This window comes from Watersipora subatra, chromosome 1, assembly GCF_963576615.1.
Source record: "Watersipora subatra chromosome 1, tzWatSuba1.1, whole genome shotgun sequence".
NCBI lineage: Eukaryota > Metazoa > Bryozoa > Gymnolaemata > Cheilostomatida > Watersiporidae > Watersipora > Watersipora subatra.
The window spans coordinates 32,697,932-32,717,532 of NC_088708.1; the positions used below are offsets into that span (position 1 = coordinate 32,697,932).

At 37.7% G+C, this 19,601-nt stretch overlaps 1 protein-coding gene across 1 annotated transcript in view; it reads right to left on the reverse strand.

The window, feature by feature from the left end:
- LOC137386756 (cilia- and flagella-associated protein 54-like) overlaps window positions 1-19,601 on the reverse strand; it is a 64,248-nt gene that overhangs the window by 13,984 nt on the left and 30,663 nt on the right. The window contains exons 30-45 of the mRNA XM_068072891.1: window positions 18,748-18,929; window positions 18,209-18,442; window positions 16,873-17,084; window positions 15,410-15,675; window positions 14,745-14,969; window positions 11,496-11,687; window positions 11,116-11,203; window positions 10,243-10,483; window positions 9,464-9,664; window positions 8,532-8,795; window positions 6,205-6,353; window positions 3,664-3,818; window positions 3,295-3,501; window positions 2,913-3,096; window positions 1,564-1,590; window positions 587-777 (exon numbers count right to left, since the gene is read on the reverse strand). Coding sequence (XP_067928992.1) covers window positions 587-777; window positions 1,564-1,590; window positions 2,913-3,096; window positions 3,295-3,501; window positions 3,664-3,818; window positions 6,205-6,353; window positions 8,532-8,795; window positions 9,464-9,664; window positions 10,243-10,483; window positions 11,116-11,203; window positions 11,496-11,687; window positions 14,745-14,969; window positions 15,410-15,675; window positions 16,873-17,084; window positions 18,209-18,442; window positions 18,748-18,929 — 3,018 coding nt within the window. The remainder of the gene's footprint in view (window positions 1-586; window positions 778-1,563; window positions 1,591-2,912; window positions 3,097-3,294; window positions 3,502-3,663; window positions 3,819-6,204; window positions 6,354-8,531; window positions 8,796-9,463; window positions 9,665-10,242; window positions 10,484-11,115; window positions 11,204-11,495; window positions 11,688-14,744; window positions 14,970-15,409; window positions 15,676-16,872; window positions 17,085-18,208; window positions 18,443-18,747; window positions 18,930-19,601) is intronic.

The window sequence follows — 19,601 nt, forward strand, 5'->3', positions numbered from 1 at the left end:
ACATTTTGCGTGTTGAATATTTTGGTAAAAAATAGTTCGCATATATAACCTTGCAGCATTTAACTGAGCCTCTGGGCACTTGAAAAAGCTATTTGATTCTTTAGATCTTCTGTTCACAAAAGAAAAATTCAATGTGAGGATAAATTATGTACATGGCTTTACATTAAAGCTAAGAAAATAGTTAAGCTGAAGAAGTGGGACAAACCAGATTAATGACCCTCTGACCTTTGATTGACCCCCATGTCTGAGCAGACCCACAACCCTCTGACCTTTAATTAGCCCCATGTCTGAGCAGACTTACAACCCTCTGACCTTTAATTGAGCCTCATGTCTGAGCAGACACACAACCCTCTGACCCTTAATTAGCCCCATGCTTGAGCAGACCCACAACCCTGTGACCTTTGATTAGCCCCATTCCTGAGCAGACCCAGCCCTGTGACCTTTGATTGAGCGCCCTTATGCTGAAACAGACACATGACCGTCTGACCTTTGATTGACCCTTATGCCTGAGCAGACCTATGACCCTCTGACCTTTGATTAAAAGGTCTGAGGGTCTGATGCCTGAGCAGACCAATGACCTTCTGACCTTTGATTAACCCCATGCCTGACACCTTATGAAGCATGTTATTGATAAGAGAGTGTCGACATTCCAGCCATAATCTGGCATCTAGACGGGAGCGACTTTGGAAGTTTTGGTATGCAAATTGGTTGTTCTGCTGGTCTGTTATCTTAACCTCTCTCTTTTGACTAGAGCGACCTCCTTTCATCGATGAATGCCTGCATTTTAAGAATACAATGTATATTAGATAAAGAACATCAAAAAAGAAGTCACTGGGTTCCTTTGCAGAGAAGGAGAGAAGGCAGAGGCGTATCAAACCAAAGGAAGAAGACATCGAATTGATTCAAAGTTTGCAGGTGTTACAAGTGTACAAGTGTAGACTGACAAACACGAGTTTGCAGATGTTACAAGTGTAGACTGACAAACACGAGATGTTCAAGCAGAATTTGTGTAGAAGGATGATTACCTGAACTCTCTCTCAAAGCAAACAACAATTATTACATCACATAATGGTGTCATATACAGAAGCGTGCAGATATATCTACTCGTTGACCTTAAACCTTATTTAGGCATCGCTTTTGCTATTTAAAATCAAATAGTCCCAATAAATAAAATTTTAACGGAAAAATAGAACTACTAGACAAGTGAATTATTTTTAATGAAAACATCCAACAAACATTTGATATTCTATAAAACTTATGATAAGCAAATGGATAAAAATTAACAACTTAGAGGGAAACTTTTAGCGCTCAGAAAGCTTTAAAGGTCCAATTTTTACCACAGCAAATACTAATGGCTGTTCATACAAACATGTACATGTAGCAATTCTCAAGGAAGTAACCCATGTGACAACATTGACTGAAGCAGATACGCATGCAAAGAGTGCAAGGATAAGATGTAGCGTAGAGAACGAGAATACTCTACAAATATGATTAGTGAAAAGCAAAACGGATGCAAACAGAGAGGCGTCTCGTCTACAGTGGGAGAGAAAAATAAATACTCACGCGGACACGTCTCTCCACTGAGGATTACTGCAATACAACACTACTGCATAGATTCATGATTTGATTGAACTGCCTTTGGCCACCTAAATGCAGGGACCAGTACTGGCTAGAAACAAGCAGGGCTTACCTTGACTGTGGTACTAGAGCTATGCAGCTAAACCGGCTTTCAACACAAAAGAAGGAAATGAAAAAAAAAATTGGGTTGTTCTTGTTTGAGTGAAGACTTGGAAATTTCTACTTAAAAAGGGTATACCTGTCTGCTGGGTTACTCTGACTGCTGTGTTGCCACTCACAAATATTATTACTATTTCATTATATCTACTCGATAGATCTGAACTTTTACAATGCTATTAATAGAAATGCAAGTAGTTAACTATTGCCACAAAATTTTATTTTATAAATAAACATTTGAAAACTTGGGAAGCAAAAAGTGTTGCTTAATTGTAATGTTATAGTAAAAGGGTTTTGATGTGTATCATGGCATTTTAGTTTTGGTTCTCAAGCAATTTAAATAATAAACGATATCAGAAAAACAGAGACATTAAAATCAAAATATCTTGCTTGAAATATATCTAGAAATATATCTGACATATCCTTGAAAGGTAATTTTGTTTTTATTAATGTTTGCTAAATGAAAAAAATCACACAAAATGAGATATCTCAATTTTTGTTACAATTCAAGTATGAAACAAGGCAAGTTTTAAACTTTTTGTTATAAATATAATTATATCAGCATGGTGAGAGAAGCAGTAAACTCATACAGCCAACCACCTTTCTAATAATCATTACGCAAAGAAGATTCAAGAAGGCAACTTCAAATTTATAAAAAGTTATTGCATTTTAAATTGTTAAAACTCTTGTGTCACATATCCTTTAAATGCAAAGAAAAAATGAAACAGCAGAGCAATGCTTTGGTGTTTGAGATAGGCAGGTTTCATTAAACTGTATCAATTGTGTAAAAATAGCAAACTTCACTGATTTAAAAATATTATAAAATGACCAACTTTTTCCTACTTTACTACTGACACCACTCTTATGATATCTCATAAAAACAAATTGAAAAAGACGTCTATCAGATTTGTCAATAGTTCTCAAAATCATATCTTGATGTGGTATTAACACGTTTAATCAAATACAAGTTCTCACAATCTGACCACTCTAAAATTAAATGGCCTTCACTTCACGCAAACATTCGGGCATGAAAACTAACTTGTTAGTTGAACTAGCCACCAGCAGTAGCTAGTAACTAATAAAGACAAGCTTGAGAACCAGTAAGCCAATAGAATACCTTATTAAGTGCTACTAGACAAAAGACAAACCCAACAGAAGGGACCAAAGGCAACTATTACCTCGTCTGCTCTGATCGACTCTTCTTCTTTGTGACAAACACCTGAGATGACTTGAGCAGCTTCATGGCAGAGAACGCATAATTGACAGCAATGCCAGCATGGTGCCGCTGCCTGGCAACATCTGCTAACATCAGCTTACACTGTGTCACCAACTCTAGCTCTGAAGGCTTTAGCAAGTGTAACCCTGAAAACAACACACTTAAAAAGCATTCTTGATAGCTATATTTACTGATATCTAGGGGTTCCTTTTGTCTGAAGTCTAAACTTATTAAATTAAGTTTGGACTTAAGGCCATCATCTGACTTAATACTAGTTCTCTACCAACTATAACTTGTTATATACTTAGTACTAGTTCTCTACCAGCCAATGATAAAACTCTTACCGCCTTCTTGCTCTGCTGATTCTGTTAAAATGTCATGCAATGCAGTCAGCATTTTCTCTCCGGTGTTGATGAGTACAGCCATGACATTGTCACGAGAAAACGTTCCATTTTCATCAGTAAACTTAGACACTTGTCTCCGCTTTGGCCCTCCATCTCCGTCAAGAGCATTCTCAGCCAGACTTCCAACTGCAGAGAACATTCTGAAACCTACCAAAAAAACAACGCATAATTTTGCAGCCTACCTATATACAATGTGTGAAACCTGTATATATTTCACATTTATATATTTCACATTTATATATCCATTGTATATATGATTTTGCTCCTTGCCGGCCAACCAACTGTTTGAAGGGAAGCAAAGCAACCTACTTTCGTTTCTAGAAACTGTTGGAGATTTGCCAACTGATGAAGATCTGGCGCTCAGAGGAGGTATCCTGGTCACATCCGGTCCTTGTGCGCCTCCATGACCCAAGGTGGCCATTGTCTTCTCTCTAAGTAGCTCATATGCTCCCTCACGCTGGCTCCTGCAACAGATTAATAACTTGTGTCTATGATATTGAACACCGGTTTCACAGCAATTCAACAGTCTGTGTTACAGGGATTCAGTAACATATGACAGAAATGCAGTAACATATTACCAGAAGGCAGAAACATACTACAGGGATACAGTAACATATTAAAGGAATGCAATAATATATTACGGAAATGCGGTAAGATGTCACAGAAATGCATTAACATAATGCAGGAATTTAGTAACACATCACAAAATGCAGTAACATATTACAAGAACACATTAACATAATGCAGGAATTTAGTAACACATCACAAAATGCAGTAACATATTACAAGAATGCAGTAACATATTACAGAAATATAGTAATATATTACAGGAATGTAGTAACACATTACCAATATATATAAACAGATTAAAAGAGCTTGGAAGCACATTAGGAAAATGCAATGCATTGTAGGGCACGGTGACATTAGAGATCATAGCTAAAATTATGTGAGTCCCACGTGAGAGTTGTTTAACCACAGTAGACAAAATAAGACCGGTCCAATAATCAAGCATATTACTGAGTTATCTCCTAACTATGTATATTACTGAGTCATCTCCTAACTATGTATATTAGTGAGTCATCTCCTAACGATGTATATTACTGAGTCATCTCCTAACTATGTATATTAGTGAGTCATCTCCTAACTATGTATATTACTGAGTCATCTCCTAACTATGTATATTAGTGAGTCATCTCCTAACTATGTATATTACTGAGTCATCTCCTAACTATGTATATTACTGAGTCATCTCCTAACTATGTATATTAGTGAGTCATCTCCTAACTATGTATATTACTGAGTCATCTCCTAACTATGTATATTAGTGAGTCATCTCCTAACTATGTATATTACTGAGTCATCTCCTAACTATGTATATTACTGAGTCATCTCCTAACTATGTATATTACTGAGTCATCTCCTAACTATGTATATTAGTGAATCATCTTCTAACTATGTATATTACTGAGTCATCTCCTAACTATGTATATTACTGAGTCATCTCCTAACTATGTATATTACTGAGTCATCTCCTAACTATGTATATCATTGAGTAGCGTAACTTGAGCTGAGAGGTTAGGAAGCATCAGCATTAGAATAACCAATACTCAAACCTTGAATAAGTATTGATGGCATTCAACTGTGCCAACAATTTATAGCGAGTTCGGGTTAGTGCACGTTTAGTAGATACTGGATGAAGGCGAATAGTACGTGACCAGCTGGGCAAAACACAATATTAGATCAGGTCATCCTATGCACATTATAACTATTTTCTCTACTTTAGACAAATGATACTATGTTGCCACTGATTAATTTGCTAAGGGGCAAAAACCAATAAGTTGGTGAACTTATTTATGGATCACACACAGCCAAAAACGTGTTCATAAAAAATTTAAAACTCAGCAATATTTTCTACTCAAGTATTTAAATTACAGAAATTCCTTTTAACTTCACAACTACTCTTTGAAATGTTGGCACCTTCAACAGAAACACCTAAATTCTATCTGTTTAATATAACATGATGCAGTCACTTCAAACGAACGCATCGAGTTTGTTCTAGAATGTTCTACGCACATATCTCCAACTTTCCATTTGAAGAACATTTTAGTCATATATCGGTCTAATATAAAACTTTGATCTTGTAACCTTGCTTGAAACCGTTGCACTAAACTAACAATTGAAGCGCTTCAAAAAAGATTGCTTTGTACTGGTCTTAATCCAAGACTTGATTGGTCTTGAATTGGATGATGGTTTGGTTTTGCAAGACCAAACCAACCCTTTACCACTTGCACCACTCAACCACATTTTAATGTCGAAAGATAATCTTTAGTAGCATAAAGGAGCTGTTCCGTGATGTAACAAATTGTCGCGCAAAGGAAGCGTTACAAGAGCGGACCTGTCACTGCTTAGTAAGTCTTAATATGCAAAAGCAGCCCAACTTCCAACAACACCACATTAAACTAGAAATCTTTGAACTTTCGTTTTCCGTATAAATATGCCACGTTTTATCCGATTAGGAATGGAAGAATCGGTCTTCGCAATATATTATTATCCGTAACGAACTCGTTGTTGACTTTTGTAGTGAAACAATTTGCATTGAAAATCAAAGAAACTTTGAGCTTTGTCAGGCTCAATGCTCGTAACTTATAAATAGGCACATTTTCTGCGTTTCAAACTGGGTCTCCATTTTTTCACACTAATTAAGCTTTAAGACCCAAAAACTGTAGAAACACATTACAAATGCTACATACTATTCATGTGCGATTAATTACTACAACAAGTACACACCAAAGCTAAATGCTTACAATCCAAAATGATCACACCATTTATGAGGTTAGATTGTGGACAAACCTGATGTTATAGGCTGGCAGTGCTGAAATGGTATCAGCAAGGGCGATGATGAGCCTGGCCTGTACTAGAGAGAGCTGGCAGGTGAGGTGCGGACCATAAAGGCTTGACAAACTTGTTGACAGTCTCTTTTCTACTACCAGCTCAACAATCTGCATCATATAATCACTGCTCTAGAGTATCTACTAGAGCTCACAACTCTAGAGCTTCTACTAGAGCTCGCAACTTTAGACTCTCTACTAGAGCCCACAACTCTAGATTCTCAACTAGAGCTCGCAACTCTAGAGCATCTACTAGAGCTCACAACTCTAGAGTCTCTACTAAAGCTCACAACTCTAGAGCTTCTACTAGAGCCCACAACTCTAGAGTCTCTACTAGAACTCGCAACTCTAAAGTCTCTATTAGAGCTCGCAACTCTAGAACCTCTACTAGAGCTCACAACTTTAGAGCTTCTACTAGAGCTTACAACTCTAGAGTCTCTACTAGAGCTCACAACTCTAGAGCTTTTACTAGAGCTCACAACTCTAGAGTCTCTACTAGAGCTCACAACTCTAGAGCTTTTACTAGAGCTCACAACTCTAGAGTCTCTACTAGAGCTCACAACTCTAGAGCTTTTACTAGAGCTCACAACTCTAAAGCTTCTACTAGAGCTCACAACTCTAGAGTCTCTACTAGAGCTCACAACTCTAAAGCCTCTACTAGAGCTCACAACTCTAGAGTCTCTGCTAAAGCGCGCAGCTCTAGAGTTTCTACTAGAGCTCGCAACCCTAGAGTCTCTACTAAAGCTTACAACTTTAGAGCCTCTACTAGAGCTCACAACTCTGGAGCCTCTACTAGAGCTCACAACTCTAGAGCCTCTACTAGAGCTCACAACTTTAGAGCCTCTACTAGAGCTCACAACTTTAGAGTCTACTAGAGATCACAACTTTAGAGCCTCTACTAGAGCTCGCAACTTTAGAGTCTCTATTAGAGCTCGCAACTCTAGATTCTCTCCTAAAGATCACAACTCTAGAGCCTCTACTAGAGCTCACAATTCTAAAGCTTCTACTAGAGATCACAACTCTGGAGTCTCTACTAGAACTCACAACTCTAGAGCCTCTACTAAAGCTCGCAACTCTAAAGTTTCTACTAGAGCTCGCAACTCTAGAGCCTCTGCTAGAGCTCGCAACTCTAGACTCTCTACTAGAGCTCACAACTCTAGAGCCTCTGCTAGAGCTCGCAACTCTAGAGCCTCTACTAAAGCTCGCAACTCGTTTGAGTCGAGACAATAAACTGTTGAAAGGCATTTGGGTACAAGTGTTAAAGTTGCTATGGACTTGTGATTAGAGACATCAATTTATTATAAACTTACACGTTTCTAGTATATAATGGTAGACAAATAATGTTGGAAACCCAAAGTATAAAGATAAGTTATATAACAGCTTGTTATATAGTAAACTACCTTAAGAAAAGTGATTCATACATTGAAGTGACAAAGAGATATTTAAGGCCTGTTAGAGTACGCACTATAATCCCAACACTCATGATTCACTGACAGTCTAGTCTCATCACAGATGACTCATCTACAGTCTAGTCTCATCACAGATGACTCATCTACAGTCTAGTCTCATCACAGATGACTCATCTACAGTCTAGTCTCATCACAAATGACTCGTCTACAGTCTAGTCTCATCACAAATGACTCATCTACAGTTTAGTCTCATCACAAATGACTCATCTACAGTCTAGCCTCGTCACAGATGACTCATCTACAGTCTAGTCTCATCACAGATGATTCATCCACAGTCTAGTCTCATCACAGATGACTCATCTACAGTCTAGCCTCATCACAAATGACTCATCTACAGTTTAGTCTCGTCACAGATGACTCATCTACAGTCTAGTCTCATCACAGATGACTCATCTACAGTCTAGTCTCATCACAGATGACTCATCTACAGTCTAGTCTCATCACAGATGATTCATCCACAGTCTAGTCTCATCACAGATGACTCATCTACAGTTTAGTCTCATCAAAGATGATTCATCCACAGTCTAGTCTCATCACAGATGACTCATCTACAGTTTAGTCTCATCACAAATTACTCATCCACAGTCTAGTCTCATCACAAATGACTCATCTACAGTTTAGTCTCATCACAAATGACTCATCTACAGCTTAGTCTCATCACAAATGACTCACCCACAGTCTAGTCTCATCACAGATGACTCCCTCACAGTCTAGGCCCATCACAGATGACTTACAATTTAGCACCATCACTGAAGGCTTACACACACTCTAGTCCTATCACTGAAAACTTACCCACACTGACAACCTACTGTTGACTTACCTTTAGGTTGCTGGCATCTTCTAAAGGCTTTGAGTTATCAAACTGTATCGCAGGCATCTTGCTCTCAACCTGACGGAAATTGCTGTCACCAATATGAGGCAGCCTGTCACCGTGTAGGAGGCGAACAAGAGTTGTGAGTGCTTCAGAGAAAAGGCCAAGGTCAGTTAGAACCCTAGCTTTAAGGATTCTACCATCTACGGCTCGCTGTAAGTCTCGGCAGACGTAAGTTGTGAAATACTGGTAGAGCGTGAGAAGAGGCAGGACCTGCAGAAAATATCGTTCTTGTACTATAGATGTGAAAATTGGAGAGCGAAAACAGTTTATATAAACTGGTAATGTGTGCATGTTATCATGTTATGTTATGTTGGTGCAGCAGAAGATGCACGGAGATAAAAGTGAAGTTTTACAACGACTGAGCAATAGGATTGATTCATCACAAAATACATGCTCATTGCTATAATAACTTTAAAACAAACTACCTAGTACCTACCCATTTATTATTAAGGTAATAATAACTGAAAATCCAATAAAATTTCGAAAAGTAACATAATTGATGAAACTTCCGAATCAGTTAAAACTATATTATCCCTAAAAAGGTATGTACATGAGCAGACAACTCTTCTTTTGTTTTATATTATCTCCGCTACAGCCTACTATTACCCATTTTAGTTTAAAATAGCTTCATTGAATAGCTCTATTCTATAAAGTTTAAATAATTTTTAAACATTAACAATGACTTTTTTGACAGAATTTATTTTACGTACATCTGTCAGTCTCTGCTGAAATATCTAACATCTAAAATATCCCTATCAGCAAATCTAGAAAGTTTTTGGGAGATAAAATAAAGTCTTACAGATTCCGTGACTACCAGATGCTTTAAACTTATAATAAGGAATATAATATAAATACTTTGCATATTTTAGTGCTCTTACAAAGAGATTGTATTTCCCTCTTGCCAGTTCTTCAGAGACCCAACGCAAGGCAGCAACTACCGATCTACCATCAGCCCGGAAATGATCTGATAGCAAATCTATTCCTGGCACAAGGGAAGTAACTTCAAATCCCTCCCCAATGTCATAAGAAGCGTAGTCTCTGTCAGCAGACGGATGTGGCAGCGAGGCTCTAAACAGTGCCTGAAACCATAAATATTGTAAGATTATGGGATTAAGGCAAGCGTACTGATAAGTTTTGCCTTACAACTTATACAATATTAAACTTAGTATGGCTAGTGCTTTATTCATTTATGTGTGAGCAGCAACAGTAAGAAGAATCCATCGATAGATCCATGGATACAAGCATTGCATGTGTGCTTAGCTCCTTATTCATTTACCTAAGAACTATTAGCACATCTATTGATATCTCTATAGATACAAAGGCTACCTGAGTGCCTAGTTGTATTCTTTTATCTGTGAATGGCCACTCTATGTGCTGATCTATTGATACCTCTATAGATACAAAAAAGTTTGCTATTTATCTACCAAGCTTGTTTCTTGTTTGCTTGCACATTGACCAGATTAAAGTCTCATCACAAGGAATGATTTACTATTAAAATATGTTTGGCAACAGAAATGATAAATTCATTAGCAAAAGGAAAACTTTTATGAAGTTTTTTCATTTTCAATATAAATTAACTTCCAAAGATAATAAAATTCTCGGAAGCAAACTGTTGTTATAGCACAATCAAGTCTCTTGTTTATAAAAACAAGTTCACCTTGAAAAAGTAGGCTGAGAGGAAGCAGCAGGTAGACCTCATGGACAGATCTGAGGTGAGAATGTACTGTGAAATATTGGAGGTAATGACACTACCGAGCAGGCAGCCCCACAGCCCGCAGCGCTTCAGCAACTTGCTAGAAATGTCTGTTACTTCAAAGAACAATTCTCTCCATCTGCTTACAGCATCCTTCTGCCCGAGAATAAGGTCAACAGCTTCACACCACCACTTGTATGCTGATCTGCAACATAATGAACAGTTGTCCATCTAGTCTGCCAGTACAAGATCAGTTTCGTTACATCAAACAAACTTGTGTACGTATGATAAAAAATATATATTCAGCAGACTTTCATAAACAGTCAAATGCACAAGCAAAAAAGATGTATGACAATAAATATTATAAATGAATTTTATACCAATATCCAGCAGCAAAAAAGATTGCAGAATTACAGCAATCTTTCAGTCTATTTTTTGCAGAAATCGCATCAGGGATGTTCCCAGTTGAGAGTATCGTGGCTGACTCTTGAACAAGTGAGAGAAAATCTACTCTGGCTAGTTCTTTAGCACTCAAAAACCCTGAGTCATCATCATTAATCCTTCCATATACAGGTAGTGGCAACCACAGTTTAAAATAAGGCAAATATTGTTTTCATCCAAAAGGCTACAGAGACTCAAACGGAAAGGAGGACATAAAAGCAGATAATAAATGAAATACAAACAGGTATATGATAGTTAAATTTCTCTTGTTAACTCCCGCACGATGAATGAAAATGTTGGAAAGAATTGGCCAGCGACTAACCAGCACTCAAACACAGTGTTTCAGGCAAAAGAGTGTAATAACATATCATGATTCAAGATGAAATGAGTGAGTACCTAAGGCTGCCGTTGTGGTACTGAAGATTGCCCAGCTCATGCATAGCCTGAGCTGCAAGACTTGTCTGGTTGTGGGCCAGCAGAATCTCTGCAAAAAATCATGATACAGGCAGTGCTTTTGATGGCAGTCTAATGGATACTATAGATTTCAAACTTAATCGGTATTAAAAAAGGCCACCCATCATTACAAAGTAACAGACGATTCATTATTTGTTTGAAAAACATGAAAAATTACAAAATAGTAACATATTGAAGAAGTTAAGATGTGAAACCTGGTTGCAGCGATAAAAGACCAGAGTCGAAGGCAATAACACGAATACATTATTGCCGGATGATGAAGTGACATAATATTATCCGATGGAATGACATGACACCCTTACCAATGGTCTTCTCATAAGAGGAAATAACGCAGGTCAGTTGCGGTTTAGGCAGTGTCGCTGTTTGAACTTCTTCTATTGAACTAAAGAGCACATTTCTCAGATCTACGGGCACAGAAGGCTGAGGCTGAGCTGTGTGAGGGACGAAGTCTATCGCAGGCTCGAGGCTTCCAGTGGGAGGACTGTCTAGCGAGGCTGTATAAACACAAACAGTAGTTGAATGTCAATGAAGCAAAAGTACATGCCATGTAATAACAAATCTTTGCAGCGCGTTCTACAAACTATGGGCAGCATGGACAGCACACATTTGACTCCTCCCCTGTGTAAAGAATTTTAGTTCAGCATGCTAGGTCATCATCAATGAACTATCGTTTGATCATCACAGCTGTAATCTAGTTATAGCATCATCATACCAGCAGCAGTCTTTGATTGGTCAATTTATTGTTTCACTCCGACAAAGAGGACCGTCAAAATCAGACCAACATAGTATGCTACATTTTACTGATTTTGTGCCGGTGACGGAGACAAGGCAGTTTTTACAACCGATTTGCTTTTTACATCAGGCCGATTTTGTCGAAGTTGAAACAACTCCAACAAATCGGCCTGGTGTAAACGCACCTTTATAACTGCCTTGTCTGGCTGGGTTGTTACTAATGATGGTGCAGCTGCTTGTACTGCCTGGCATTATATAGATATGAATCTACTCCTCTTGTTAAGTTACTAAATCAACAACCAACCTTTCTATTTTAATACCTTTTATAACTTGATATTAAAATAGCTGTTTTTATGTGACTTCTAGTGGTAAACAACTATAATATGTGAAGAAGTATTTTTCTGATACAAATTGATATGAGCCAAGTTGATGAATGAGAGCCCACATAATGTATACTGGGCTGGCATATATATGTACTCTCATGTATATGGCTCTCACATAATGTATACTGGGCTAGCATATATATGTACTCTCATGTATATGGCTCTCACATAATGTATACTGGGCTAGCATATATATGTACTCTCATGTATATGGCTCTCACATAATGTATACTGGGCTAGCATATATATGTACTCTTATGTATATGGCTCTCACATAATGTATACTGGGCTAGCATATACATGTACTCTCATGTATATGGCTCCCACATAATGTATACTGGGCTAGCATATATATGTACTCTCATGTATATGGCTCCCACATAATGTATACTGGGCTAGCATATATATGTACTCTCATGTATATGGCTCCCACATAATGTATACTGGGCTAGCATATATACATGTATAACCTAATAAATAGTTTCAACAAAATGCCTTCCCAAATAAAATGCATGTTTCCAAAGTTTTAATAAGCGTGTGTTTTTTTCATAAAATGTGGTTAGTACAAGTAGTCCTATATATTTCCTGTATTTTCTTACTGCGTGAAAAACCCAGAGAAAGTTACTCGATTTCAAAAAAGATTATTGATATTTTTGTTTACCTGTGCGCTGGAATGTTAGTGTTTTCTGGAAAACAACAATTTTTGCGATTGCCTCACTTTTTCTGTTACAAACTGACCTTGGCCCTCCATCAGAGAAAAAAAATGTTACAGGCCCCCCTCACTTAAAAAAGTGTGTGAACCAGTGCTGTCGATCCTCTGAAGCATTCAGTGTGAACCATATTGGCGACAGAGAGTGAAAGTGAGACGGAGTTTATTTAAGTACTCAGAATCACTATTATAATCAGAGTTCAAACCATAAATATAATAAACCTATAAATTTATAAATATATAAATAATATATATATATAGATATAATAATAGGGTTTATTATATCTATATATAAATAATATATATGGATATAATAATAGGGTTTATTATAATTATATATATATAAACAATATATATATAGATATAATAATAGGGTTTATTATATTTATATATATAAACAATATATATAGATATAATAATAGGGTTTATTATATCTATGGCTTGAAGTTTTGAACACCATATCAGAAGCATAGGCAAATAAAAAGAAAACCTGCTGACCTCTTTTCTGAATAAATATGACTCAACCATGTAGTCATGGGGTTTGGTTAAATATCTGATCAGAATACAAAGGCTGATCAGAAAACACTGGCACAGCTATTGTAAGGTGTTCTGATAACTTCACACACATGAAAATGGAAAATCCTCTTCAATGCGAAAGTTGCTGCAGAAGTGTTGAAAAGCTGTTTACTGACTCTTTATTGCTAGACATATGCCTACTAATAGAAGGTTGCAAAAAGTGAATTTGGCCAAAGGATGTTCACTTAATAGCTGCAGAGCAAGCTAAAATTTAACCAGTTGGTGACACAACACCCACTAAGTATTGCAACACCCACCAGGTGTTGCATCACCCACCAGGTATTGCATCATCCACCAGGTGTCACAACACTCACTAGGTGTTGCATCACCCACCAGGTGTTGCATCACCCACCAGGTGTTGCATCATCCACCGGGTGTTGCATCACCCACCAGGTGTTGCATCACCCACCAGGTGTTGCATCACCCACCAGGTATTGCATCATCCACCAGGTGTTGCAACACTCACTAGGTGTTGCATCACCCACCAGGTGTTGCATCACCCACTAGGTGTTGCATCACTCACCAGGTGCTGCATCACCCACCAGGTGTTGCATCACCCACCAGGTGTTGCACCATCCACCAGGTGTCGCATCACCCACCAGGTGTCGCATCATCCACTAGGCGTTGCATCACTCACCAGGTATTGCATCATCCACCAGGTGTTGCATCATCCACCAGGTATTGCATCACCCACTAGGTATTGCAACATTCACCAGATGTTGCATCATCCACCAGACTTCAGACTACCCACCAGGTATTTAAATCCAGTACAGTGATTTATGAATTCAGTAGAACTTCGAATGTAGACCATATTATATTGTTTGTGTTGTTATGGTGAATTTTAGTAATCAACAGTTTACATTAAAGATGATAAATTGCATGCAGTTTTGACAGTGTGATCATTCATTGTGCAAATTTACACATGGTTATGTTTCGCCGTTTCAACCCAAACAAGCTGCTCTCCTGCTTTCTTAAATAAGTGAGCTTACTTTCAATAACACATACAACCTTCAGACAAGTTATATCCTGGTATATCTCACAAGGGAGTAACAAGATATACATCATAGTATAAGTTGGGCAAATAGCCTTGGAACCATACAGACCATTACAGATGATAGACAGCAACTCATTACACAAAGGAACTGACATACCCTTCTGTTGACCGCCAAGATAGAGTATGAGCAAACGTCTGCTGTGCTTTAACGCCCTGGCATTATATCCACATTTCTCTAGCTGTACTCTATAGTGAGCCAAACTGGCATTGTAGTCTAAGGGAACACAGGCTAGTTTTTTGGCAAGGGAATTGTCTGCAACGAGAGATTTAATAAACATAACCAACAAAATAAGTGAGTAGAAGGCATCAACTACGTTGCACACTAACAAGAATCCATAATTAGGTCTTATAGTGTATGCTGGCAGAAGGATTTGAAAAAGCTAAAACTGATATTCTGAAACAGTACCAATGAGATTGTAAACTACATGAAGATGCTTAACTATTGTCGATGAAAGAGTGAAAGTAGCAGTAGCAGATACAGCTAGTATGATTGAGCAGCATCTAAAGCAGGAGTTACATTCTTATACATATCTAATCTAGAGCCCTTCCTTTAAGTTTTGTTGTTACACGTCACTTTTTATTTAAGATTCAAAACTGGTACTAAAAATGGAGTGAAGGACTTTCGTCACGAGGTTATGAATAGGTCACGAGAGTCAGCCAATCGTCTACTTTTAGGTTCTCAGCCTAAAAGTAAACGATTGGCTGACTCTAGCCAATCATCTAATATTAGACAAGTTTTGACTAAGTCAGCAGAAAATCAACCTTTGAGAAGGGATGTGGCCATTGGGTCTCTTTCCGCCTTGTAATCCAGTGAATGGACCACTACTTTTTCTTCACCGTTTACCATCTCAACGGGAACCTGAAGCTGGAGTTCCTTAGAATAGACGTCCGCTGTCACGGGGCCATACTCTTGAACGGCCCGAATAAAATGCAATTGAGGTATGATTTCGCCACAAGATATGATTCTATCAGAGAGGAACCTCTGAGCAAGAATGACCATTGGATAAACCTGCTCAGCGTATCTGCTTCTGCAAGTAAAACGCACACAGCCAGGTTTGCAAGTGCTTACCTGATTTGAACAGTCATGTCAGCAAGCGCTTACTTCAGTTGAACAGCCATGTCAGCACTTGGTGATATGGCTGTTCACCTCAGGTTGTAACTGTTCTTTGCGAAATGCTGTTTTCAACATAAAAAGGAAACGATTCCAGACTTCTCAAACCATAAACAGCAATAAACAATAATTTCTGGTAATTTTTTAAGTTTAACAAACAGACGCTAAATGAGTTAAAATAAAGATTTAATTAATAAGTTGACAATTTTCCTAGTAATAGAAGAACCTAATGATTAAGTCAATCATAAAACAGAGCTCTCTTCATGCTAGATAAATTTACATTCATTAGAATATTGATAAAAGTTATTATTAGTTTCTAAAAACCTCTAGCTGCCCAACCATTATAAACAAACATCGTCCAAATGCTGCCTAATCTAAACGCTGCCTATTCCGAATGCTGCCTAATCTAAACGCTGCCTATTCCAAATGCTGCCTATTCCAAATAATGCCTACTCTAAACGCTGGTTATTCGAAACATTCCCTATTCCACATGCTGCCTATTCTAAATGCTGCCTATTCTAAATGCTGCCTATGTCAACGCTGCCTATTCAAAACGCTGCCTATTCTAAATGCTGCCTCTTCTAAATGCTGCCTATTCCAAATGCTGCATATTCTAAATGCTGCCTCTTCTAAATGCTGCCTATTCCAAATGCTGCCTATTCTAAATGCTGCCTATTCCAAATGCTGCCTATTCCCAAATGCTGCCTATTCTAAATGCTGCCTATTCCAAATGCTGCCTATTCCAAAATGCTGCCTATTCCAAATAATGCCTACTCTAAATGCTGGTTATTCGAAACATTCCCTATTCCAAATGCTGCCTATTCTAAATGCTGCCTATTCTAAATGCTGCCTATGTCAACGCTGCCTATTCAAAACGCTGCCTATTCCAAATGCTGCGTATTCTAAATGCTGCCTATGTCAATGCTGTCTATTCAAAACGCTGCCTATTCCAAATGCGCCCACAGTCTATAAATTCTCATTTTACTAATTATGAGGAAATCGAGTGTAGGTATTTTTACATATGATGAGTAAAAGCTGTAACAGCTAGTAGAATGAATGACGAGACACTTAAACAAAAGTTCTTTCATAAGCATTGAAATTTAGTCCAACTCACCCTGTCAGTGAGGTAAACCTGAGCGCTATGTCTATAAGCTTTTCCCATTTTTTCTCATAGAACAGAACCTCCATAGTGCGCAGTATGAGACGGCGCGTAAACTGCAAGTCCGCTACAGTGTGGTCATCCATTTTTGGTTCAAACCTCATGCTAGCTCCACCCTTTTCATCTTCTACGTTGCCAAAGAAATTGAAACTGTTTCTTCCGTCACGCTGTAAAATACTTTAAAACTGCAACATTCTTCGGAAGATTTATATAGATGGTACATTATATGGTAGTATATCAACCAAATATTGCAGCTATACTCAGCAATAGCGCTATAATAGATTAACGTTAGCCGTTCCTTCGCACGCGTTATTATATGGAACTCTCTAGGAATAAACAGCTCATTTTTAAACCCCCAAAATAAATTTAAGTTTACTGATAAAATAATTAACATAAACTCGCAAATTATCTCTAAATCTGATACTATTAAGTTTTTAGGTATAACATTAGATAAACACTTAAGTTGGTCCATATTTATTCCTCTTGCAAAAATTACGTTCTATTTCAGGGTTATTGTTTAGATGTTCCCAGTGTCTTCCTGAATATATTTTACTACTGATTTACAATTCTTATTTAAACTCAAAACTAACTTACTGTGTTGAAGTGTGGAGAAATGCTCCAGCTGTGTACTTAAATCATTTATTTCTCTTTTAAAAAAGACTAGTTCGTATTATTTGTAAAAGAGATTTCCTATATCCTACTAAAGAGCTTTTCCAAACCCTAAAATTTTTTGACATTTTTCGGTTATATAAATATCGTACTTTGCTACTTTGCTTCGTGCTTTTCTAACATTTCAAGATTATCTTAAAAACACTGTGCCTGTAAAAATTACGAGACAAAGTTTTATAAATTTACCCATTCCACCATCTAGCTCCGCTGCCAGTCATAAAAAAACAACATACCAAGAATCGGTGCTACGAAACTAACTACCTAAATATGTTAAAAATATATAACCATTTCCGAATTTAAAAATAGTCTAAGAGTTCATCTTCTGGAGCGGGAGTGAGTCTATTTTTTTTCTGCTATCGACTAACTGAGCCTTGCTTTGACTGGTTCGCCGTTGCATATAGGCCTATCATCACCTCCTTTGTGTTGTTATATTTATTGTTGACTATTAGAAATTAATTATATACTCTTATGTTGACAACATGTGATGTGTTTATTACTTCAATTTTTTGTTCTATTTTTCTATTGATGAAATAAACAAACAAACAAACAAAGTTGGACAGAGGCAATAGACCTTTATTCTCAGCTATAGCCTCATGCACTATAAGCATACAGTTATCATTACCCTAGCCTTCGCTTCCTCTTGTGACTGCAGGTGAAACATCATATCTAACCAGTGATCACAGGCCATCGATAGAGGCACAAGCACCAAACTGCGCAACGTGCTGTTGGTGAGGAGGCCTGTTTTGGCAGCAGGGTCAGTAGTGTATGCCCTAATGAGAGCTGTGTGCACACAATTCCACAAGACTCTCACAGCGTTTTGAAGTAGCGTCCAATGCTGCCCTCTGTGGGACAGCACCTGTTGAACAGAGTGGCAAGGCAAAGTATTTTATACTTACCAAGTACAAAAGTGAAAAAGAGGAAAGCATTTATATACTTGATGATGCATTCACACTAACATGCATGACTAGACATACAGGCCTTGATAAAACGCATGGTCGATGGTACCTTTGACCAGTTTTCACCATAATAATGTGAGAGATTTATAAAGTGTGGAGCTGTGCAATGGCTGAGACATGCGCTGTAATTATCTGATATTTCTACAGAACTGCAGACAACTGTACCATGAACTACATTGTAACACAGGAAATGGCTGGAACTTACAATAGCTCTCCGAAAATAGTTGAAGGTCTTCTCAAGGCTATCTTGTGTAATCTGAGCAGAGAGAATAGTTGTGTCAGGACTTCCTTTCCGTTCTTCGACGGCTACTATCTCTGGAGTCCTCGGAGTTCTTGGCGAGTCAGGCTTCTCCGGAGGTACAGGGAAAAGAGGCTGAGGTACAAGACCTACAAAACCCATCAAATTTCATCTGATTACCTGTAAGTAGGTTTGCATTTGGATTGCTCCTCACTCCTGCAGCTAACGAACAACGAATCTTTGAATAAAGAATCAGGACAATACAAAAAATAGGACTCTTATAATATCTAAACTTTGTTATAGAGATAAACACTGAAATGAAGAATTTATATGGACACAAAATCTTTACACGTTATGTAGAAAATGAGCATTGGCTATGGACATACAAAGAACTCCTGCTTTTTGTAGAATCTATTACTAACAAACTAAATAAAAACACAAGGAAATGAGTTAACTATGTTAGACTAGTCTTGAAGGCAAACGTAAGTCAATGTAGGGGAGCAATAGGAGTCATGATGAACTATGGTGTAAAACAGAGCAACCTATGCAACACATCAAGAGGTAGAGTCAGAAAGGACTTCAAATCACTAAAAAATAAAACAGTTTTATGGTTCATCCATATTGCATCTATTAATATGTCCAGGTATCTATGCTTGATACAATATTACATTACATGAAAGACTGTGACCTGCAGCCTATGTGGTATGGCAACACTAAGGGGCAGTTTAGATGGTAACAAAGAAGAAAGAAAGGAGTAATTTTAATCTATTTCATAGATGTATTCACTTGCTCATTTGAGATAAATCAAACGTACACCCAAC